Source organism: Pseudophryne corroboree, chromosome 7, assembly GCF_028390025.1.
Source record: "Pseudophryne corroboree isolate aPseCor3 chromosome 7, aPseCor3.hap2, whole genome shotgun sequence".
Lineage (NCBI taxonomy): Eukaryota > Metazoa > Chordata > Amphibia > Anura > Myobatrachidae > Pseudophryne > Pseudophryne corroboree.
Genome location: NC_086450.1, coordinates 488,371,513 through 488,396,861, shown reverse-complemented (window position 1 = coordinate 488,396,861; position 25,349 = coordinate 488,371,513). Strand labels below are relative to the sequence as shown.

The 25,349-nt window shown below is 44.6% G+C and overlaps 1 protein-coding gene across 3 annotated transcripts in view; it reads right to left on the bottom strand.

Moving 5' to 3' along the window:
- Positions 1-4,865: 4,865 nt before the first annotated feature.
- The window catches only part of LOC134945689 (uncharacterized), an 89,216-nt gene continuing 68,732 nt past the window's right edge, over positions 4,866-25,349 (bottom strand). For all 3 annotated transcript variants that reach the window (XM_063935132.1, XM_063935133.1, XM_063935131.1), the window contains 3 exons: positions 15,964-16,072; positions 11,828-11,886; positions 4,866-5,270 (listed from right to left, as the gene is read on the bottom strand). In XM_063935132.1, coding sequence (XP_063791202.1) covers positions 4,963-5,270; positions 11,828-11,886; positions 15,964-16,072 — 476 coding nt within the window. In that variant the 3' untranslated portion in view covers positions 4,866-4,962. The remainder of the gene's footprint in view (positions 5,271-11,827; positions 11,887-15,963; positions 16,073-25,349) is intronic.

Here is a 25,349-nt window from a genome sequence, read left to right as displayed (position 1 = left end):
AGCATCTACCCTTGTGTATCAATGACTATTTCCCTATAGAGTGTAAGCTTGCGAGCAGGGCCCTCCTACCGCTATGACTGTCTGTTATTACGCAGTTTTTGTCTTGTTTTTTTCACTGTTGTTTCCAATTGTAAAGCGCAACCGAATATACTGTGCTATATATGAAACTGTAAGTAAATAAATAAAGGCACCCAGTGTTTAGAATTGAAAGGGAGGAGGGAATCTTTATTGTGAACTGTATTAAATCATCCCATTTGACCAATATTGATTACTCAAAGCTGGCATTGATTTATCCTCACATATAGCTTGAGCTTCCTGACTGATTACATTTTATTCTGCCATACTAACAGCAGACTGATACTAACGATTACATTTTATCCTGCCATACTAACAGCAGACTGATACTAACGATTACATTTTATTCTGCCATACTAACAGCAGACTGATACTAACGATTACATTTTATTCTGCCATACTAACAGCAGACTGATACTAACGATTACATTTTATTCTGCCATACTAACAGCAGACTGATACTAGCGATTACATTTTATTCTGCCATACTAACAGCAGACTGATACTAACGATTACATTTTATTCTGCCATACTAACAGCAGACTGATACTAACGATTACATTTTATCCTGCCATGCTAACAGCAGACTGATACTAACGATTACATTTTATTCTGCCATGCTAACAGCAGACTGATACTAACGATTACATTTTATCCTGCCATACTAACAGCAGACTGATACTAACGATCACATTTTATTAACGATTACAACTGGGCGTGTGGCCTGCTGGGGATAAATTGTATTGGGGACTTATATTAAGTTACTCTTATTGTATTCATACATTTGTATTGATATTGGACTTTGTCTGCAAGTATACAGCGCTCCAAGTGGTTTTTTTTTGGGTGATATTGTTATTTAGTGATATTAATATATTTTAGTGATATTGTTGGTGATATTCTAGTTTAAGATGTTCAGCTCCTCTATTGGCATATTGGGTATAAGGATAAAGGGTGATTGGCCTCCTTATACTATTTTTGGGCTACTGCAAGAAAGGAACCGGTTGATATTACAGGGAAAAACAATTACACATTTACATTTACTCTTAAAATTGTCAAAACCTTCTTTGTCTGGTGTACAGTATCTGACCCTTTGTTACATTATATATTGTGTACAAGTAGGTTAATGCAGCTTTCGCACTGATTACTAACACTAGACATGCGGTTAGCATTGCACATTGGGGGTAATTCCAAGTTGATTGCAGCAGGAAATTTTTTAGCAGTTGGGCAAAACCATGTGCACTGCAGGGGGGAGGGGAGGGGGGGCAGATATAACATGTGCAGAGAGAGTTAGATTTGGGTGGGTTATTTTGTTTCTGTGCAGGATAAATACTGGCTGCTTTATTTTTACACTGCAAATTAGATTGCAGATTGAACACACCCCACCCAAATCTAACTCTCTCTGCACATGTTATATCTGCCTCCCTTGCAGTGCACATGGTTTTGCCCAATTGCTAACATAATTCCTGCAGCGATCAACTTGGAATTACCTCCATAGGGCGATGCAGAGCTAAATATAAGTTTTCCATAATTCATCCTACGTTGCACGCACTGTACCTCATGCAGAGTTGTACATGTCTCTGAACCTCTATCACCCCCTACCTGTATGGCTGCTTTTCATAATCATCATCATTATCAGTGCCCACCTTCACCAGCCACATCCAGAGGGTGTATATACACATACACTCCACTCTGTGGGCCCACAGTTGTATCTCCATGGCCATGCTGAGCCTGCTGGGACATCCCCGCCTCCTCCCAGTAATGCATCAGTGTGAAGAGCCGTCCAGGACACAGGACACGGGGCAGCAAGCAGCGGCGGCAGTCTTTCCAAAGTGGGACTGGAGTCTCCAGCTCTCATACGCAGTGATTCAGCGTTAAGCGCTCCCACTCCCCAGCGCCTCTGTCAAGTTTTTTGGGGCATGCTACCTCCTTGATCCCCCATTCCGACGCCCCTGTAGACTGTGCTAGATAACTGTTTGCTAGAAGCCGATTCGTTACTATGGGCAATTTCTTCACTTTACCTCTCTCCAACACTTGATAAATCTCTCTTAAATAAGATCCCAATTTGCTACAGTTTGCTGTCAATACTTGTGCTATTTATGCATAGGCATTGAGACCATTGACACTGTTTACTTTTTCTATCTGCTCAACTCAACTCACTTCTCCAGTTCTCTCTCACCTGCCCTGACTAAGGGGGTCATTCCGAGTTGATCGTAGCCCTGCAAAATTTTGTAGGGCTACGATCAGGACCAGAGACATGCGGGGGGACGCCCAGCACAAGACTAGTCAGCCCCGCATGTCAGTGCCGCCCCCCCTCCCTCGCAGAAGTGTAAAGGCATTGCTTTTGCACTTCAAGAGTAGCTCCCGACCAGCGCAGCTTTAGCGTGCTGGCCGGGAGCTACTCCTCGCTCCCCGGCCCGCAGCGGCTGCGTGTGACGTCACACAGCCGCTGTGGGCCACTCCCCGCACGGTCCGGCCACGCCTACATTGGCCAGACCACGCCCACGAAACAGCGGCCAAACACTGCCGTTTCGCCCCCTCCCACCCATCAACCACCTCTGCCTGTCAATCAGCCAGAGGAGAATGTAGCATAGTGACGGGCGCCGCAGTGAAGGGCGCATGCGCAGTTCTGACCCGTTCGCTACGCTGCAAAAAACTGCAGCGTGAGATCGGGTCAGAATGACCCCCTAAACCACTTCCCTATACAATGCCTCTCTTACTCATGCTCTTGTTCCTATTCTTATAAAACCTTCACTTGATCCTAACACTCTCTCCAGCTACCAACCCGTCTCTTTCTTTCCTGTTGCCTCCAAACTCCTTGAGTGTATTGTCTACAAGTGACTTACTTTTCTCACACTCCCTGCTTGACCCATTCCAGTCTGGCTTCTGTACTCTCCACTCCACTGTAACTGCCCTCATGAAAGTCTGCAATGACCTCCAGGCTGCCAAATCCAAGGACCACTACTCTCTGCTTATTCTCCTTGACTCCCCTGCTGCTTTTGACACTGTGGACTACCTCCTGCTGTAAAACCTTCACTTTATTGGTCTGCATGGTACTGCCCTCTACTGACTGTCCTCCTACCTCTGTGACCACTCCTCCTCTGTCTCCTCTCATGACTCCAACTCCCCTGCACTTCTTGTAACAGTAGGTGTTCCCCAAGCTTCTGTTCTTGGACCTTTCCTTTTCTCTCTATATGTCCTCTTTAGGTGAGCTCATTAGCGCTTTTGACGTCCAATATTTTCTCTATGCTGATGATACTCAAATCTACCTTTCTTCCCATGACCTCCTCCCCTCTCTCCTCACTTGTATCTCCAGCTGTCTCTCTGCTATCTCTTCTTGGATTTCCCAGTATTATCTTAAACTAAACATACCTAACACTGAGCCGATCATCTTCCACCCTCCCACATATCCTCACTTGCCACAATTTCATTATCTGTTGATGGCACTACTATCTCCTCTAGCCCCCAAGTACGCTGTCTCGTAGTTATCCTTTAGTCCTTCCTCTCCTTCGTAACATACATTCAGTACCTCTCGCAGTCCTACCATCTCCATGATCAGATCGTCTCTCACCCTGGATGCTACTAAGACCCTCATCAACTCACTGGTTGTCTCTAGATTGGACTACAGCAATTTTCTCCTATCTGTCCTCCCTGACTACTGCCTCTCTCCAGTCCAGTCTATCCTCAAAGCTGTTATCTGGCTCATCTTCCTCTCCAAACATTCTGCATCCACCTACCAACCCTTACAAGCCCTACACTGGCTCCCTTTTCCTTCAGAATCCAACTCAAGCTTCTCACACTCACTTACAGCACAAAGACCTCACCTATTCCTCTACCATGTACATATCTGACTTTATCTCCCTTTACACTCCCACTCACCCTCTTTGCTATACAAATGCATGCCGCCTCTCCTTCCATCTTCCACCTCTCTACAAAACTTCAAAAGGGCTCTCAAGACCCACTTCTTCATCAAACACAGTTGTCTCTCAAACTAACCCTGTGTTCCATTCTCACTTTTACCCCATCCGTCATCTGTGTCACCTCTGTCTGTCTGCCCACTCTTCTTCAGAATGTAAACTCTCACGAGCAGGTCCCTCTCCCTTCATGTGCTTTTTTTTAATCTTACTTAGTCTATCTTCCGTTCCAGACAACGGCACCTAATCCTCATTTCTGTCTCCCTGATGTTTATTTTAGTGTCTTGATGGTGGTGCAAACATGTTCATATACCATGTACTTGTGCTACAATGGGGGTCATTCCGAGTTGTTCGCTCATTGCCGATTTTCGCTACGGAGCGATTAAGGCAAAAATGCGCTAAGTATTTTTGCTCAAAACCTAGTAGATTTACTCACGCCCGAACGAAGATTTTTAATCGTTGAAATTATCGTAGTGTGATTGTTAGGAAGTGGGTGTTTCTGGGCAGAAACTGGCCAAAACAAAAACGCGGGAGTGTCTGGAGAAACGGAGGAGTGGTTGGCCGGACGCTGGGCGTGTGTGACGTCAAACCAGGAACGAAACGGCCTGAACTGATCGCTATTTGTGAGTAGGTCCGGAGCTACTCAGAAACTGCTAAGAAATTTCTATTCGCTATTGTGCTAATCTTTCGTTCGCTATTCTGCTAAGCTAAGAAATACTCCCAGAGGGCGGCGGCTTAGCGTGTGCAATGCTGCTAAAAGCAGCTAGTGAGCGAAATCGCACAGCACTGATCAGGTCTGAGTTAGGCCCAAAAATAATAACAACAACATTCGCACTTGCTGATCTTAATACACTGAAGAACAGAAGAACGCTGAGAAGATTGAGACGCTCAGTTATATTTATTTGATTTGTAAAGTACAATATTACAGTTCACTTCTTCAAATCTGTAGCTTTGATTTTCAAAGCATCTCTGTAACTCACAGAATACTGCAGGATTTGTTTTCTTTATTATTCTTCTGCATAAAAATCTCATGCATCGCTGTCAGCAATGCAACCTGCAGTTTCCTATGTTCTTCCTCCTTATCTAAAGGTGCCTGTAATTTCTTATCCACATTATCTAGAACCTCTTTCAAGATGTTAAGCAGTTTCCCGTCTTTCCCAAGTGATTCCGCAGATATAGCACCAGGTTCCCTTCCCAGATCAATGACTTTAATATCTTTGTCCCCTGGTGCAGTTCTGGTATTTCCAGCGGGTGTCTTGTTCAAGATGAAAATTGGAGGCAATCCTGGAGGAGAGAAGATGAGAGCAATGACAGGAGACACACAGGAAGGGAACTATACGTAGGGGCCTTTACCCGTGTTGTACCCATAAGAGATTTCCCCCATTTATATAATGTAGTTTTATGTTTTTCAACTTCAATAAATAACTTGTTCTCATCTGTAAAATTAAACATATAAGTAATCGTATATACTAGTGATGTGCACCGGACATTTTTCGGGTTTTGTGTTTTGGTTTTGGATTCGGTTCCGCGGCCGTGTTTTGGATTCGGACTCGTTTTGGCAATACCTCCCTGAAAATGTTTTGTCGGATTCGGGTGTGTTTTGGATTCGGGTGTTTTTTTTACAAAAAGCCCTCAAAAACAGCTTAAATCATAGAATTTGGGGGTCATTTTGATCCCATAGTATTATTAACCTCAATAACCATAATTTCCACTCATTTCCAGTCTATTCTGAACACCTCACAATATTATTTTTAGTCCTAAAATTTGCACCGAGGTCGCTGGATGGCTAAGCTAAGCGACCCAAGTGGCCGACGCAAACACCTGGCCCATCTAGGAGTGGCACTGCAGTGTCACGCAGGATGGCACTTCAAAAAATAGTCCCCAAACAGCACATGATACAAAGAATAAAAGAGGTGCAATAAGGTAGCTGTGTGACTAAGCTAAGCGAACTAAGTGGCCGACACAAACACCTGGCCCATCTAGGAGTGGCACTGCAGTGTTAGACAGGATGGCAGATTTAAAAAATATTCCCCAAACAGCACATGATGCAAAGAAAAAAAGATGTGCAATGAGGTAGCTGTGTGACTAAACTAAGCGACCCAAGTGGCCGACACAAACACCTGGCCCATCTAGGAGTGGCACTGCAGTGTCAGACAGGATGGCAGATTTAAAAAATAGTCCCCAAACAGCACATGATGCAAAGAAAAAAAGAAGTGCAATGAGGTAGCTGTGTGACTAAGCTAAGCGACCCAAGTGGCCGACACAAACACCTGGCCCATCTTGGAGTGGCACTGCAGTGTCAGACAGGATGGCAGATTTAAAAAATAGTCCCCAAACAGCACATGATGTAAAGAAAAAAAGAAGTGCAATGAGGTAGCTGTGTGACTAAGCTAAGCGACCCAAGTGGCAGACACAAACACCTGGCCCATCTAGGAGTGGCACTGCAGTGTCAGACAGGATGGCAGATTTAAAATATAGTCCACAAACAGCACCTGATGCAAAGAAAAAAAAGAAGTGCAATGAGGTAGCTGTGTGACTAAGCTAAGCGACCCAAGTAGCCGACACAAACACCTTGCCCATCTAGGAGTGGCACTGCAGTTTTCTAGCGAGAGGATGAGTGCTTCCATCCTCATGTGAAGCTGAACCACTAGCCATGAACATAGTCCAGGCCCTCAGCCGTTCCTTGCCACTCCGTGTCGTAAATGGCACATTGGCAAGTTTACGCTTCTCCTCAGACGATTTTGATTTAGATTTTTCGGTCATTTTACTGAACTTTATTTTTTGGGGATTTTACATGCTCTCTACTATGACATTGGTCATCGGCCTTGGCAGACGACGTTGATGGCATTTCATCATCTCGGCCATGACTAGTGGCAGCAGCTTCAGCACAAGGTGGAAGTGGATCTTGATCTTTCCCTATTTTACCCTCCACATTTTTGTTCTCCATTTTTTAATGTGTGGAATTATATGCCAGTAAAATATCAATAGCAATGGCCTACTACTATATATACTGCGAACAAAAACTTAAATGCACCACAGGTATGGATGGATAGTATACTTGACGACACAGAGGTAGGTAGAGCAGTGGCCTACTGTACCGTACTGCTATATATTATATACTGGTGGTCAGCAAAATTATGCACTGTCCTACTACTATATATATAATGCGCACAAAAACTTAAATGCACCACAGGTATGGATGGATAGTATACTTGACGACACAGAGGTAGGTAGAGCAGTGGCCTACTGTACCGTACTGCTATATATTATATACTGGTGGTAAGCAAAATTATGCACTGTCCTACTACTATATATATACTGCGCACAAAAACTTAAATGCACCACAGGTATGGATGGATAGTATACTTGACGACACAGAGGTAGGTAGAGCAGTGGACTACAGTACCGTACTGATATAATACTGGTGGTCACTGGTCAGCAAAATTCTGCACTGTCCTCCTACTATATACTACAATGCAGCACAGATATGGAGCGTTTTTCAGGCAGAGAAAGTATAATACTGGTGGTCACTGGTCAGCAAAACTCTGCACTGTCCTCCTACTATATAATACTGGTGGTTCTTAGTCCCCACAATAAAGCACACTGAGCACAGATATTTGCTGCACACTGAGCACAGATATGGAGCATTTTTCAGGCAGAGAATGTAGATATTTTCAGCACACTGAGCACAGATATTTTCAGCACACTGAGCACAGATATTTGCAGCACACTGAGCACAGATATTTGCAGCACACTGAACAAACTGAGAGAACACCAGCCACGTCCTCTCCCTATCATCTCCAATGCACGAGTGAAAATGGCGGCAACGCGCGTCTTCTTATATAGAATACGAATCTTGCGAGAATCCGACAGCGGGATGATGACGTTCGGGCGCGCTCGGGTAAACCGAGCAAGGCGGGAGGATCCGAGTATGCCTCAGAACCGTGTAAAATGGGTGAAGTTCGCGGGGGTTCGGATTCCGAGGAAACGAACCCGCTCATCACTACACAAAACCCGAAAAATTTCCGGTGCACATCACTAATTTTTATCAATTAACAAAATGCAAAGTGAATGAACAGAAGAAAAATGTAAATCAAATCAATATTTGTCTTGACCACCCTTTGCCTTCAAAACAGCATCAATTCTTCTAGGTATACTTGTACAAAGTCAGGGATTTTGTAGGATTATAGTCAGGTGTATGATTAACTAATCATACCGAACAAGTGATCATCATTTTCATATATAGGTTGAAACACAGTCATTAACTGAAAGAGAAACAGCTGTGTAGGAGGCTGAAAACTTGGTGAGAAACAGCCAAACTCTGCTACAAAGGTGAGGTTGCGGAAGACAATTTCATGTCACAGGTCATACAACATGGAAAGACTGAGCACAGCAACAAGACACAAGGTAGTTATACTGCATCTGCAAGGTCTCTGCCCGGCAAAGATATCAAAGCAGACTGGAGTTTTAAGATGTGTAGAGGAAGTAGACACAGTGCTCGGCCAAAGAAACTTAGTGCTTGAGATGAAAGAAACATCATACATATTTCCCTTCAAAATCAGAAGACGTCCAGCAGTGCCATCTGCCCAGAACTGGGAGAAACCAGTGGGATCCAGGTTCACCGATCTACTTTTCAGAGAAGTCTGGACAAAAGTCGTCTTCATGGAAGAATTGCGCCCAAAAAGTTAAACCTTCTATGTGGAAACAAGGTCAAGCAACTGAGCTATGCATGAAAACAGGAACTGGGGTGTAGAAAAATGGTGATCTGGACTGATGAGTCAAAATGTGAAATATTTGGCTGTAACAGAAAGCGGTTTGTTTGCCGAAGGGCTGGAGAGCGGTACAAGTTTGGGGGTTCATTTCAGCAAATGGAGTTGGGGATTTGGTCAGGATTAATGGTGTCCTCAATGCTGAGAAATACAGGCAGGTACTTATTCATCATATAGTACCATCAGGGAGTCATCTGATTGGCTGCAAATGTGTTCTGCAGCAAGCCACCGACCTCAAACATACAGCCAATATCATTAAGAACTATCTTCAGCGTAAAGAAGAACAAGGAGACCTGGAGTGATAATATGGCCCCCACAGAGCCCTGATCTCAACATCATTGAGTCTGTCTGGGATTACAAGAAGAGACAAAAAGGATCTGAACAAGCCTACATCCACAGAAGATCTGTGCTTAGCTCTCCAAGATGACTGGAACAACCTCCCTGCCGAGTTCCTTCAAAAACTGTGTGCAAGTGTACCTCGAAGAATTGACGCTGTTTTTAAGCCAAAGGGTGGTCACACCAAATATTGATTTGATTTAGATTTTTGTTCATTCGCTTTGCATTTTGATAACTGTTCAAAAACTATTAACATTTCTATTTTTTTAAAGCACTTTTACCTTGCATCATTTTTTCCACTAAATATTATGTTCGTGTGGTCAGAAGTTTAAAACATAACCTTTATTTGGTCTTGGTTAAAATTATAATTTAAACACCTTTTATGCAGTAATATCTAGAAGTGAAGGTAACGGGGAGAAAAAATGGAAAACCCTAATTACACCTATTTAATAATTACCCTAATTACACCTATTAACATGTAACTCAATATTTTAATGGCTCAACATTGCCAAAATAAAAAAAAAATTAAACAGTGACCCACAACACACTTATATATTAATAATTAGTATGAAAGTAATACGTATTGTTTACTTAATAGTGTGAGAGTTCAGCGTTCTTCCGTCCTTATAATAGATATAAAAGCGGAACTCCGGCGGAGGAAATTTTTAGCAATCACTTTCTGATTGTCACACCCTATTACATTCCCCACTAGGGAATCTTTAGTGCTTTATTAACAGTCGTATCAGGTTTTTTTTTTTTTTTTGGCAATTATGCAATGTCTGTTCTTTTGTTATGGTATCAATTATTGTTTTATTGCCTGAACTCTGGCCGTTTGTCTTTTTTATTGTATTTGTGAATAAATGTTTTTAAATACATTTTTGTCCAGATGCTATATCTATTTTTTTCTTTACCTTTTAGAATCCCCCAGAGTGGAATCTTATATATAAAATGTATTGGTCTGTTTGTTTGTCTGTAGGGTTATGCATTCAGACACCCCTGCACATATTGGGATGAAACCAACGTGAGGTGGTTCAGTTGGATTTTGGCCAGGTTGTACCGGTTAGACCTCCCGTTAGTGTACGTAGAGCAGAACTTTGCCCTAGAAGACTGTTCGGAGCCTTCTACTGGATGGATTTGGATGAAAACTTTACAGAGTGATAGCGTATACAAGAAGACATATTAAAGTGTTGAGGTCCTTGTCAGACCTCCCGCTGGTTTATGCTGGGCTGAACTTTGACACAGGGAGCCTGTTCTGAACCTACAACTGCATGGATTTGGATGAATATATCACAAGGTGGTATCAATGGATTCCAGATGACATTCTAGGGGGTTGGGGTCCTGGTTGGAACTCCCGTTGGTGTACGTTGGGCAGGGCTTTAACCCAGTTAGTCTGTTCTGGGCCTTCCACTGGATGGATTTGGATGAAAACTTTAATGAACTGTACTAACTGACAGCAATGGCCATAATTCAATGACCTGGAATAACTGACTGAAATAACTATAAATGAACTAAAATAACTGACAGAAATGGAGGTGGGAAGACAAAAAATATTGTGTACCCAAAAGCCTTGGAATAGCAACACTGATAACAGAAGGAAAACTTTAAACCCATTTCGCCAGCGTTACTGGTGATACCCCAAAACCAAAAACGACACTGTGCAGCCACCTCATGGTCGTGTAGGAAGAGCTGCTATGTATTTTTTAAATGTGGACAGTTACATTCAGCTCATTTAGAACTTAAAGATTTAAAGCCGGGCAACGGCGGCCACCTCAGCTAGTTAAGTAATAAATTCCATTTGGATAAAAGAAGCTCACAGGGCATTTCTGCTCTTTGTTGTACGGATGTCATAAGGTATCTACCACCCTACGTAAGGAAAAAAGCAAACAGGTTTGCTGATGGCTTCTTCTGCCAATTCCACTATGGAGATCCAACTGCTGAGCTGGGAGTTGGGAGAAGTGGAGACAATATATTTACCATACTCTTACCCAATCTCAGAAAGCAGCAGATGAGTTACCAGATAGGGGGGCTTCACGCTCCAGTAACTATTTAATCAGTACTGGTCCAGTAATTGTTCAGGTAATGGTCAGGGTCACTGGCAATGGTTAATAAAATGGTATAAGAAACTGGGACGCAGAGAGACTCAAGCAACCTAGCAATGCCACAGGAGCCAGGTACACAGCCATATGTTGCTCGGGGGGGGGTTAAAATAAAAAGTCTATCTCTTTATTCTCCAAGACATGCCGTGTGCCACCTGCATAGGGTGTACCAGCGGCAGAGCGAAGTAGACCAAACGTGGGTGAGGAGAAGTAGCCAGAGGGGAGCTGCCTTGCTGAGAACCAGGGGCAAATCAGACAGCTGAGGAGACATGGTAGGAGAAAACCTACAGACGCAATAGGGGTCTGCTTATTCATCATTAATATATGGAAAGAAATTACATTATTTTTTAATTGTCCTTTGCTAGAACTTGAAGAAAGTTTAAAACATTTTAATCATTGAATTAGAAATCTGGGAATTGAATCACAGGATATTTGCTCACCTCTAGTTCTTGTCAATAACCTGAACATTAAAATAATTGTAATGCTCTTTGTTTGAATTCGAAATACTTAATAGATACGACATTGTATAATACACACTATATAAAGAAAATGGCAACTTACAGCTCTGTTTACAGTAATATCCACAAAAGCAATTCCACCTGGTACCCGGAGAGAAAATAAATTGGTCACATTCATTTACCTGTGTCTATGTTTTTTTCTTGAAGAGTTTTTTTGAGATCCCGAATTGTTGTCTGTTCCCTAAAAGTAATAAAATACAAACAAGGATCATTGAGACTTATGTATACTCTTAAACAATATGATATATTTAGCAGGTGAGATGTATTATTCATGGCTGACTTGTCCTTCAGCAGAAGCGCTGATTGCAGGAACTCAGGATGGCTGTATAAGGGGGGTCATTCCGAGTTGTTCTCTCGCAAGCTGCTTTTAGCAGCTTTGCACACACTAAGCCGCCGCCTACTGGGAGTGAATCTTAGCTTATCAAAATTGCGAACGAAAGATTCGCAATATTGCGAAAAGACTTCTCTGTGCAGTTTCTGAGTAGCTCGAGACTTACTCTGCCAGTGCGATCAGTTCAGTGCTTGTCGTTCCTGGTTTGATGTCACAAACACACCCAGCGTTCGCCCAGACACTCCTCCGTTTCTCCAGCCACTCCCGCGTTTTTCCCAGGAACGGTAGCGTTTTTTCACACACTTCCATAAAACGGCCTGTTTCCGCCCAGAAACACCCACTTCCTGTCAATCACACTCCGATCACCAGAACGAAGAAAAAACCTCGTAATGCCGTGAGTAAAATACCTTACTGCATAGCAAATTTACTTGGCGCAGTCGCACTGCGGACATTGCGCATGCGCATTAGCGACTAATCGCTCGGTTGCGAGAAAAAAATAACGAGCGAACAACTCGGAATGACCCCCAAGGTGGGGTTGCTGCAAGTATGGGTGTAGATATAATGGGTGCAAGGGGTTTCATTGTTATAGGGTTCAGAGGCTTAGGGGGCTCCAGGCTCAGTTCATATACAGTAGTTGCAACCAAGTTCCCAAAATTGCACAGAAACAGAACATATGTACGTTTTGGGTGAATTGTGTAGAAGGGCTATAATTGGGTACAATGTCTTATGGGCCCTACACACTTGCCAATGTATCTCATCAGTAATGAACAATAAGTCGTTCATATCGCTCAGTGTGTATGCACCAACGATGAACGATGCGCGTCCCTGCGGTCGTTCATCATTGGTTTTCCCTCGTTTAGCATAGCAAGCAAATTTGGATGATGATCGTTAATCATTAAAAATGAACATCGTACAAATTGGAAACATCGGCAAGTGTGTAGGGCCCATTAGGGATGATAAGTGGGTGGTTCTGGAATTTGATAAGACACAAAGAGGTGCATTTTCAGGGAACATTTGTATGCCAGGGTAAGTCTGTTGGGCATGGGAGGGCATTCTACAGAGTCCGTGCAACCTTAAAACAGCCCTGTAACCTGGAATAGGAGCAGGAGACGGTGTGGACGAGAGACACAGATCTTGCACAGAGGAGGGACTGAGATAGGAGATCTTTCAACAAAAGTGAAGACCTTTAATGGGTGAAGTCTTCTTGATGGCTTTGTATGTAAGTAGCAGTATTTTACAATGGATTCCATGAGATACAGGCAGCCGGTGTAAGGACTAACACAGCGGAGCAGCGGTAGAAGAAGGCGGAAAATCAGTGTCAGTGAGATTGTACAGTAATACCGCTCTCAGAACTAAATACCGGGTCCGAGCTGTGGTAATAAACATGGTTTTGACCTGTGTTACACCTGCTCATACCCCTTTCACACCGCACGATGGACCCAGGTAATTCCCAGGTCGTCATCTTTCACACTGCGCTTGTGTTCACCCTACTAAACTATGTGAGTCATTAAAAGTGGATGGGCGGGATGTACTAAGCTTTCCCGCAGCTGAATCTCCCCTCTTTGCACTCCTGTAACTGCTCTCCTCCCACTGGCCGACGCTGCCCTTTGCTCACTGTAGTTTTCTCCTCTCCCCCTCGCTGGAATTAACTCACTTGTTCCGCCTCCTCAACGCCGCGGCCACTCAGGACTCTGCGATTAAGATTGGAAATTACAGGCTGCTGCTAGGTGCGAGACAGGTGTGCCGTTTAAGAGGAAGGGGTGGTTAATGGATCCATACGTTGGTGCATATGGGGCCAGCGAAGGGACACTGAGCCGCCTATGGGAGATGTACCGTGACGGATGAGATCATGTGATGGGGAAACTACAGGGAGCAAAGGGCAGCACTGGCTAGTGGAAGGAGAGCAATTACCATGGAGAAAACGACGGGAGTGCAGAGAGGGAAGATTCCGCCGCAGGAGAGCTTAGTACATCCCGGCCGATGTTACAGGCTTATAAAGATGACTCATGAAATGTGAGCACCAATGAGCACCAGACGACACTGACATAAGTATCAGGGCAGCAGAAAAAGTAGGATTTGGTGCCGTCGAAGACGGTTTAGGTAAGAGAAGGATAAGAACATGAAGGTTGAGGGCCCTGCTCGAAAGAGCTTACATCCTTTTAAACATAACCTGGGTCAAGTAACCCGGGTCCCGCCATTCACAGTGCATCATTACAAGCTCAGAATAACCCTGGTCATGACCAGGATTGCGTACCTGGGACTCTTAACCAAGGGGTTGATCATTTTACATCAACATATGACCCAAGTTTTCCTGGCAAATATCCTGGGATAAATGCTCAGTGTGGAAGGGGTCGGAGAATAAAAGGCTGAACAGGGGAAGACCAGTGAGGAAACTACTGAAATAGTCAGTGTCCATCAGGCATTGATGATCCGGCAAACAGACACACCACTACTAGCAGCAAAGCAGAAGGTTTCCTGCCGCCAACCAGTATCACCACCCAGCGTCTCTCAGTGTATGTCCAGAGTAACTTGTGTAAGATATTTTCTATCACTGCAATAAGCAGTAAAAAAATATCCTTGATTTTGCTGCATCATAGAAAATAGGGACCAAAGATTGGTTCTTATGCAGCATACTGTACAGTATCTAGGTGTCACTCTATAGTGGCTAATCCAGTGACATAACATTTACTACACAAGGTAAATCATACTATTGCAAATAATGTAAACTCTCACGAGCAGGGCCCTCAACCCTTGTGTGTTTAGCCTTCCCTTAATGAAACCATCTTCGATGGCACCAAATCCCACAAGTTTCCGCCACCCTTACACTTATGTCAGTGTTGTCTGCTGATGTAGCTTCTATATCCTACTATATCCCGCCATGTATGGCACGGTTTTGCTTGCCATAAACTCAGAGATTTAGCTATGACTTGTGATTTTTCTTCATTTTCTTCTTTAATATGTTAATTTATACATATTCTATTATGGAAAACAAAATTCTTTAAATCCATCCACTCGCTACTCGTGAAAAACAGCTTAGCCGTGTTTTGCATGTTGTGCCAAGTTGAGCAAAACAGCAAAGTGTAAGTGGACACATCTGTATGTTCATTTACCCCGTACTTAGTAACATACAGTAGTTTCAGAGGTTGAAAAAAAAGACAATTTGTCCATCGAGTTCAACCTTTTTGTGGTCTCCTACACTATATTATTTTTAGGACTAATTTTGTCTGTTGCGAATGTCGGCCGTTGTTTTTATTCCTCTTTTTATTTTTTTATAACTATAGTGGGTGACTACCCACCATAACCTTGTATATCCTTATCCATTAGGAATCTATAGATTGTAAGCTTGCGAGCAGGGCCTTCCTACCTCTATGACTGTTTGTTATTACCCAGTTTTGTTATATCATTGTTTTGTAATATCATTGTTATTTCCACTTGTAAAGCGCAACGGAATTTGCTGCCCTATATAAGAACCTGTTAATAAATAAATAAATACTACATTTATCTAGCCCATTCTTAAAAGTGTTGACCGAGTCCGCCATCACTACTCTCTCAGGCAGGCAATTCCAAACTCGTGTTGTCCTCACTGTGAAAAAACCTTTACTCCTATGAGACGTCCTATATTGTCTCCAACTATAAGTCACTATTTTCCAGTTTTGATTATTCATTTATGTACTCTGTAACTGGGCGCTGCAGATCCCTTGTTCCGCCATATAAATAGAGGATAATAATAATAATGATGACAGATTATTGACTGCAGTGTAAAAATGATTGCTCACTACTGTCCCAATGGCAAGTACTTTCTAGACTCTCCTAAAAGAGAGTCCTACATTCATATTACATAACTTTTACAGAATACAATTATAACAATACACAGAAATAACTACAGGCATTAATTAATGAGCTACAGTTACTGTATCACAGGGTTACCTGGATATAAATATTGGAACACACAAATCCCCATTTTGTTTTGCTCTGAGTATTTTATCTGCTACATTCCCAAAGGTCTCCTGAAAATCTCCATCCAGAGTTACATGACCTAGAATTAGAATAAACATTATTAACCTTACAAGAATATCTCATATATACTGTTCATGGAAAGGACATCAAACCGTAACATTTTATGTAACGTCCTTACTTTATTAATGCTCCAATAGTGAGAGTGATCATACTTCAGTTTAACATACTGTACAGTAAGTAGAACATGTTTGGAACTGATGGGCCTTGAGAAAACATCTAAAATGTCATATCCTAACTAGTGTTGATCATATCAGTTTCTTACCAACAATCAATGGAAGTGCCATCACTATACAGAGTATAAGGAAATCCCTAAAGCTAACTAATATACAAAAATGAAATACTTCTTTTACTTTATTATGTTTCATTTTGTATTAAATTTAACTTAAAAAACCAAATTACTGTGTTGTTACTTCAAAGTCCAACCTACAGTATCTTCTTTATTTATTGTACTCTAAGGCCAATCATTTCATAAACTTTTTTTCCCCAATCATGTTTCCACCTCACCTCACTCATGACTTTCTTTGTTATACGGAATTTTTGTTCTTTTGAAGTTTTTATTTCCACATTGGGAACAATGTCCGATGTATTTTCCTAGAAAGCTGGAAGTATAAATATGAATCCCGTACAAAGGCCCAGATTTATCAAGCCTTGAGGAGTGATAAATATCACGGTGGTAAAGTACAAGACAATCAGCTCCTAACTGTCATGTTACCGGCTGTGTTTGAAAAATGACAGTTAGGAGCTGATTGGTTGGTACTTTACCACCGTGCAATTTATCACTCTCCAAGGCTTCATGAATCCAGGCCAAAGCGTATAGTGAGTTCGGGATTCCACATCCGGAATGATAAAAGTCAAGTCATTTTGTACTGATACAAATAATTTTCGCCCATCTGGAAAACAGGTAAATCCTCCCTGGGTGCTGTTTCTTGCTCCGGTTTCTCAGAGCTAGGTGTAGCATAAGGGACCTTTGCATGAATAGTGGTACACACCGAACAAGGCAGCTAGAGCTTACTGGCCACAAGGTGAAATTGTTTCTAAAGTTCCTCCAGGACTGCCCAATTTTCATGGCCAGAGGATGATGAAATCAGTAGTTAGGACTCAAATAGTGTCACTATATGTCACCCAAATAATTAGAAATTATCAAGACATGTGGCCTTAGTCACCTTCTTTCAGAATTATCTTCAACAATGAATTGGATGATTGAGCGTCATGGCTGTAATTCCTGATTCTGTGGCTCCAGATAGTAGTTGCGCTACCACAGAGGAAAGTTTAAGTGCTGTGGCTGTCCATTGCGTGGCATGTCGTGCATTATATATAAAGAGTACATGGTGAAAGGAACTTAGGTGGCATCAGGAGGACATCTACAGGTCCCAATATAATTGGCTTAGCTAAATGTTACCAGGAGACATGGGGCCTAATTCAGTGGTGGCACTTGATATACCTGCTGTCGGAATCCCGGCGCTCAGAATACCAGCAGCGGAATCCCGACAGACGGTACATGGACAACTATTCTTCCTCTTGGGGTGTCCACGACACCCCTGGAGGGAGAATAAATAGCGTGGCGTGTGTAGGGCATTATTGGGCTCACACCCCTGCTGGCATTCTGGCGGTCGGGATCCTGGCGCCGATATGCTGGGCGCCGGTCAATCATAGAAGACCCCTAATTCAGATCTGATAGCAGCAGCAAATTTGTTAAATAATGGACAAAACCATGTTTAGTGCAGGGGGGGCGGTGGTAGATGTAACATGTGCAGAGAGAGTTAGATTTGGGTAGGTTATTTTGCTGCACAAAAACAAAATAACCTACCCAAATCTAACTCTCTTTGCACATGTTGCATCTGCCACACCTGCAGTGCACATGGTTTCGCCCAATAGCTAACAAAATTGCTGCTGCGATCATATCTGAATTAAGCCCATGGTTCACTAATTTTATATATTTATATATATATACTGTATATATATATATATATACTGTATATATATATATATGCCCATTACCTTTTCTGCTCAGCTAGGGGTATTGTGTCACAAAACAAGATGGAAGATCTGACTGTTATGGTGGTGCACTTGGGCATTGGGATTGATACTTTGGTTTTAGCATTGTTGTAGTTTGAAGGCTTGATTTAATATGGCGGTGAGCCTGGTTGTAGTGGGTACGTGTGACTAGCCAGTAGTATATGCTGCATTACTTGGCTCCACTCTTTTTCCAGTAAGTGTGCAGCTAACACCATCCTATCAGGGGGTCCGATCTATCACCCATCTGGAGAGATTTCCATGGGCATGCTCCATTTGGATAAGATCTTATTATGGACCCCTCCCCTTAAATTCCTTTTCCTCCCAAATCATGCAATAGTTGCAAAGATCAGTGGATGGCTGTTTTTGCCTCCTCATTTGATCCCCCCTTTAACTCTTCCTCTCCCCAGCACATGTGACAGTTGTGTTGCTATCACAACGCATGCAATGCTGTAGTTGCATTGGTGCTTTGTCTGGGAGTAAATCATTTGTCGCTAGTTTATATTTAAAAGTGATTTGTGTTTGTTACTGGGACTATGGTCTATTTAGTGGTTTCTGTCATGCACAGTATACCTTCTTTATAGAGGAGCCCTGTTATACATGGTGGAGTCACATTCTGAATTTCTGATGACCACCATCTAATAGCCAGAGTAACTGCCGTGTGCAGCGCGGACAGCAGCTAGACAGGCAGATCTGTCACTTTAGGCACACGTCTGGTAGCCCCCACGTTCATGCTGACTGTGATCTGCTCCATTGTAGCGTGTCGGTCGGCCCTCACCCACCTTCGTAGCTGATGTTCACCTCTCACATCAATGGCACGTTATTCTCAATGGTGCCAATTGTCCAGTCATGACACCATTCCTCCCAACATGACCGTCTCCAGGAGGGACAGATTGCTCTGCTCGTGGACTTCCCTGTTAATTGATGATTGCCATCACCTGTGCTGAACACCTATCTTATCCAGTAACCTGTTCAACACAGATGTGTAGAGATGTGCCCTGTGGGCACATCAGTGTTGCTGTCCCTAGCTGGGGACAGCGCTGGGGCAGCTTGTCTGTCCCCAGCGCTGGGTGCGTGGCGGTGGGTGTCCGGTGCAGGGATTACACTTTTCCCTGCACCGGACCGGAGGCTGCAGGAAGATTAAAACGTTGGCGCCCTCCGGGAGCCAATCGCGGCTCCCGGAGCGGCAGCCAATCAGAGAGGGACGCGGCGAGCCAATCGGCGCTCGCCGCGTCTTGGGCCCCGCCCCCTGCATCTGACGTCAGATGCCGGGCGGGAGCCGAAGAGATCGCGCGCGCGGAAGAGCACGAAGAAGAAAGAAGAAGATGGGCGGGAGCAGCGGAGAAGGTCGTCGGCGCTCCGGAGCGCAGAAGATTTCGGTGGCGCGAGGAAGAAGACGTCGCGGTTGGACCTCGGGTGGCCGCGGAAGAGGCCTGAAGACGTCTGGCTCCTGAACGAAGATGTCCAGCGGCGGCTGGACGCGGAGCAGCGGAGGCGACGCCGCTGGCCAAGACGGGTCAGCGGCACAAGAGGGAGTTGGAGATCCCTGGAGCAGGTGAGGCCTCAGTGAGGCAACCTTCAGCCCCTCCCTCTTCCTCCCTCGACCACCAGGGACGGGCATTAGGCCCGGGGGCACAATTCAGGCATTAGGCCTGTGGCGCAGCTAGGAGTGCGTGGGGTCATTGACTGTCATGGGGGTTTGGGCATTAGGCCCAAGCCACCCCTTTCTGGCACAGTAGGCGGGCACTAGGCCCGAGGGACAAAAGCAGGCAATAGGCCTGGGGGACAAATAGAGGGCATTAGGCCCTAGTGTATTTTGGCCGATTAGGGATATGATAAGGTGACCTTGGGCACAAGGCCCAGGTCACCCAACGGGCAACAAGTTAGGCGGGCGCTAGGCTCGTGGGCGAAATCAGGCCTCCGGCCTGTGTGCAGCTAGGGGGCGCTAGGCCCAGTGAATAAGACCCCCGAGGTAAATAAAGGTGGCACTGGGCGCTAGGCCCAGGCCACCCTTAGGTATTTAGGTAGGCAGGCCTGGGGCCCACATAAGGGAAGGTACAGGAGGTGGGTAGGCCGTGCGGCGCCCACCCCTTTTCCAGCGGGAGGGATTTAAAGGGACAGCACCATGTGATCTTGTATTCTGATATTGTGATGTATGTTGTTACCGTAACCACACAAGAGGTGTTTTTCACACCCCAACTCCCGGCGCAATTAAACCAATTATATTCAATTAGACTTCAGCTGCACACATATGAGAGGATTAGCTAAATCCTCAAAAAATTATTGGAGAAAAAGGGAGAGAAACAATGGTGCGCTCGAATTAAAATATATACTGTTTATAGTAAAAAAGTAGTAGGTGTCCACTTCTATTCACTGCTGAAATCAGTAACAAAGAGTCTGCTTTAATTTATATACAATTCTTTTACTCACATAAATTGACACACATACATATATAAAATGAGCTTAAAATCTGTATGTTCCACACACTCTAATAAAGGACAGATAGTATTCACTAGCACTGTGAAGGATTAGCAGCAACAGTGTAGTTGTATTCTTAATAGTAACAATGTATTTCTGTGACACTAAACAGACTCGACCAATCTGTTACATCCAGTTATGTTATTAGAGTGTGTGGAACATACAGATTTTAAGCTCATTTATATATGTATATGTGTCAATTTATGTGAGTAAAAGAATTGTATATAAATTAAAGCAGACTCTTTGTTACTGATTTCAGCAGTGAATAGAAGTGGACACCTACTACTTTTTTACTATAAACAGTATATATTTTAATTCGAGCGCACCATTGTTTCTCTCCCTATGTTGTTACCGTGCAGGGCAAAGTGTATGCGTTGTTTAAGTTGTGCATAATTGTGTCGCACCACCCACACGAGCTAGTTTGAGGGCTCTGTGTATGTAGCTTGTGTAGCGGACGCACACTAGGGTTGTTCTTGGCCCTGCATGGCTGTTTCTCTTTGCCTCAAGACAGCTGCATAGGTGCCAGTCTAGCAGCCTCAATGCTTCCAGTTTGGAGGATCCGGAGGAGGCAGTGCATTGCACAAACACGGCTGTCCTTCATGGTACCCATTCCTTGGGTCATGGAGCAGATTTGGGTTGGTCAGTATGTTGACATTTTCCCCTTAACGTCTAGTTCCTAAGGTTCTTACGGTGGCTAAAAAGGAAAGGCCATGGAAGTTAATACATTTTATACATACTGGCTTAGGGGCTTTTGGGTGTTCATGGTGTGTTACTTGCATATGCACCAAGATGAACCTATGAATACGTTTATTTCTTTCAACCTGATCCACAGTATATACCGAGTGGCTATGGGTACAGTGTGGTGTACCATGATGAGAAATTCCATTGTAAGCAGCATCATGTAGTTTGGCTTAAAGGATGTTAAAGTGTGACTCCAAGCGACTAACCCACAGCGATCTGTCAGGGATGTGGCTGGTGTTAAATGGGTGCAGCCTGTGGGTGAAGGGGAGGGGGCATCCCAAGCAGTGGCTGCACCTAAAGGGAGTGCTTTGCCTTTACCAACGAATGGAACTTAAAGTCCCAAATTTCCATCAATATCTCTGTTGTGATGGTGTGCACCCTGGAAAAGAATGCAACAACGAGGCAGGGGTCAGGGTGGAGGTGCCTCATATGGGGAGAGGCCTGGGGGTCCTGGTGCAAAGTAAGGCCCACATGCTGGTAGATGTAGCTGCCATGTTTTGCAGGCTTGATATATACCCTAGGTACAGCGATACAGCTCTGTTGCAAAGGAGATGGTTTGGGAAGGATGATTGGCCCTTTCTCAGAACCACCACTACCGGACTATCTCCAGGGGGGTGGTTCCCAAGAAGGTGCAGGGAAAATACAGGCTTATACAGCATTTGTCTTGTTCAGTGGGAGCCTTAGTTAATGATGCGATTCCGGAGGACCTGCGTAGGTGCCCTATTGGTCATATGACAAAGCTTTAGAGTTGGTCAGACCCTTGGGGGTCGGGCTCTCATGACCAAGTTTGATGTCAAGTGTACCTTTTGGTTGTGGCCATTGCATACAGATTTTTTCAGGTTTATAGATGGATAGATGCCTTCCCATGGGTTGTTTTATTTCTTGCGCATTTCTGGCTCCACTTGTTCTCGAATGTTGGCGGGGACCCTTTCGTTGTTCATGGAGTTTGGTGTTCCCATCACTCACAATAAAATGGAAGGGCCTTTGCTGGTCGTGTCTTATTTTGGAACTCGAGATTGATACCTTGAAAAGGGCATGTTGTCACCCACAGGAGAAGGTGTGCTGATGTTATGCACACCAGTGCCTGCAGGAAAGTACTGGTGTCAGAACTGTTATGCACTCCAGTGCCTGCAGGAATGTACTGGTGTTTGAACTGTTATGCAAAACAAATGGACTCACAGACAGACTGGGGAATATGACATAACGTACACAGAAGGTGATAGGGTAACAAAATACACACAAAGTGAACAGAGAAGCCCAGAGGCTAAGGAACTGGGTATCTCCCTTGTATTAGAAATGCTCAGATGGGAAAAGCAAGATGTTGTGTTTTAATACGTAGAGAACCCGAAATGCTGTTGCTAAGGGCAACAGCAAAACCCTAAAGGGTTACCAACGGGTGTGGCAGTAAACTCCTTGATCAGAGAAGGAATGATAGACGCAAGGAGAGTCTCCACAATCCTAATTCTCACTTGCAGTGCACAGGTTCAGCTTACTGCCACTAAACTGACCCCTGACACCTAGCACAGTGAGACAGGATTAGACAGGCAAGTCTTAGAATACAGCCGCAAACTTGCTAAGTTCACAGAGTAGTAACAGAACCCCAGCAAGCTAAACAACTGACTCCAGTCTTACTGCTAGGTCTGGATTGGCAGAGTGTAATACCAAATCCCCAGGCCTATTTGCAGTAAGCAACAAACAAATACAAAGCTACACAGTACTGGCTAACTTTCAGGAACTGACTAACCAACAAAGATTCAGCAGCATCTGCTTACCCTGAGAAGAGGCCTTATAAAGCAGGTGCTGTCCACGCCCCACTCAGACCTCACAGACTGTGAGCACAAAAACCAGCACCGGATCCCCTGTCGTGCACAGAGCCTATAACCACTGCACAGCAAAAGACCCGAACCGGAGTATCAGCTGCGCTCAGGTTACTCCGCTAGCACTTGTCTCCCGGTTGCCATGACGACGTGGCAGCACAGGGCAGGAGACCCTAACAGTACCCCCCCTCTGACGAGGGGTCAAAGAACCCCTACCATGGGTTTATCGGGGAACTGCGAGAAGAAAGAGCGTATCAGTCTGGGGGCATGAAGATCACAACTGCGCACCCACGACCGCTCCTCTGGGCCATACCCCTTCCAGTGCACCAAAAATGACAGCCGACCCCGAACCACCTGGGAGTCAAGAATCCTTTCAACAACAAACTCCCTCTGGCCATGTATCAGAAGAGGGGAAGGTCTTCCACTGGAAGAAGGATTACTAATCGCCCGTTTTAAAAGGGAACAATGAAATGTTTTATTGATACCCAAAGAACGGGGCAGATCTAACTGAAATGCCACCGGATTGATAACCCTGGTGATCTTATAAGGGCCGATGAACCGGGGGCCTAACTTATGAGATGGTTGTCTCAACTTCAAATTCTTGGTAGACAACCAGACGAAGTCTCCTAATTTGAAGCTGCAGGGTCTTTTCCGCTTATCAAAAACCCTTTTGCTCACTAATGACACAGACACAAGGGCTTTCTTCACTTTCCGCCAAATACCTCTAAGGACCGAAACCACAGAGGAACCACCAGGCGTGGAGTCCAGGGGGTCAAAAGAATTGGCCTTAGGATGATGCCCATACACACAAAGGAAGGGAGAGATCCCTGTAGCAGAGTGAGCCGCGTTGTTATAGGCAAACTCCGCCATGGACAGATGAGCAACCCAGTCAGTCTGACACTTGGAGACATAACACCTGAGGAACTGCTCCAAGGACTGGTTCACCCTTTCAGTCTGCCCATTAGACTGTGGATGGTAGCCTGACGACAAGCTGACAGAGATCTGGAGATTGGAACAAAATGCCCTCCAGAATTTGGCCACAAACTGGGATCCGCGGTCAGAGACCACATCAAGTGGCAACCCGTGGAGACGCACAACATGCAGCATAAATAATTCAGACAGGCGTCTGGCCGATGGCAGCCCAACCAGTGGAACGAAGTGCGCCATCTTCGAAAACCTGTCAACGACAACCCAGATGGCTGTCATCCCCGAGGATTTGGGCAAGTCCACCACAAAATCCATTGAAATGTGGGTCCATGGCTTAGATGGGATAGAGAGTGGATGTAATGGACCAACAGGAACCCCTCTAGGAGTCTTATTTCGGGCACAGATGTCACATGCCCAAACCCACTGATCCACATCCTTAGCCACCGAGGGCCACCACACCGCCCTAGATAGCAACTCCCGAGTTCTGGCAATACCCGGGTGACCTGCCGACTTCTTGGCATGGAATTCCAGGAACACTCGCTGTCTTAACCTAGGAGGCACAAACAATAGACCTACCGGAAGGTCTGGAGGAGCCTGCTCCTGTGCTCTAAGGACTAATGATAAGAGGTCCTGGGTAATGCCCACTTTAATACATGATGGGGAAACAATGGGCAACGGCTCCTCGGTGGTCTCCTGGATTGGAGCAAAACTCCGCGAGAGCGCATCAGCCTTGATGTTTTTTGACCCAGGGCGATATGTTATCAAAAAATTAAAGCGAGCAAAAAACAAAGCCCATCGTGCCTGCCTGGCATTGAGACGCTTCGCTGACTCTAAATATGCCAGATTCTTATGGTCAGTGAGAATTGAGACCACAAACTTAGCCCCCTCAAGCCAGTGTCTCCACTCCTCGAGTGCATCCTTAATAGCCAACAATTCCCGGTTACCCACGTCATAATTCATCTCGGCAGGCGAAAATTTACGGGAAAAGTAAGCACAGGGATGAAGGCGATCAGACACTCCCATCTGAGAAAGCACTGCCCCAATACCCATCTCAGAGGCATCCACCTCCACCACAAAAGGACGCTCTGGATCTGGGTGTCGCAGCACCTTGGCCCAAACAAATGCCCTTTTGAGATGGGCAAAAGCCGCTTTAGCCTCACAAGACCAGTGAGCAACATCCGCCCCTTTCTTAGTGAGTGCCACCAAAGGCGCCACTATAGATGAAAATCCAGCGATAAATCGTCTATAAAAATTTGCAAAGCCCAGGAAACGCTGAAGCGCCTTCAAACTAGTGGGCTGCACCCAATCCAGGACTGCCTG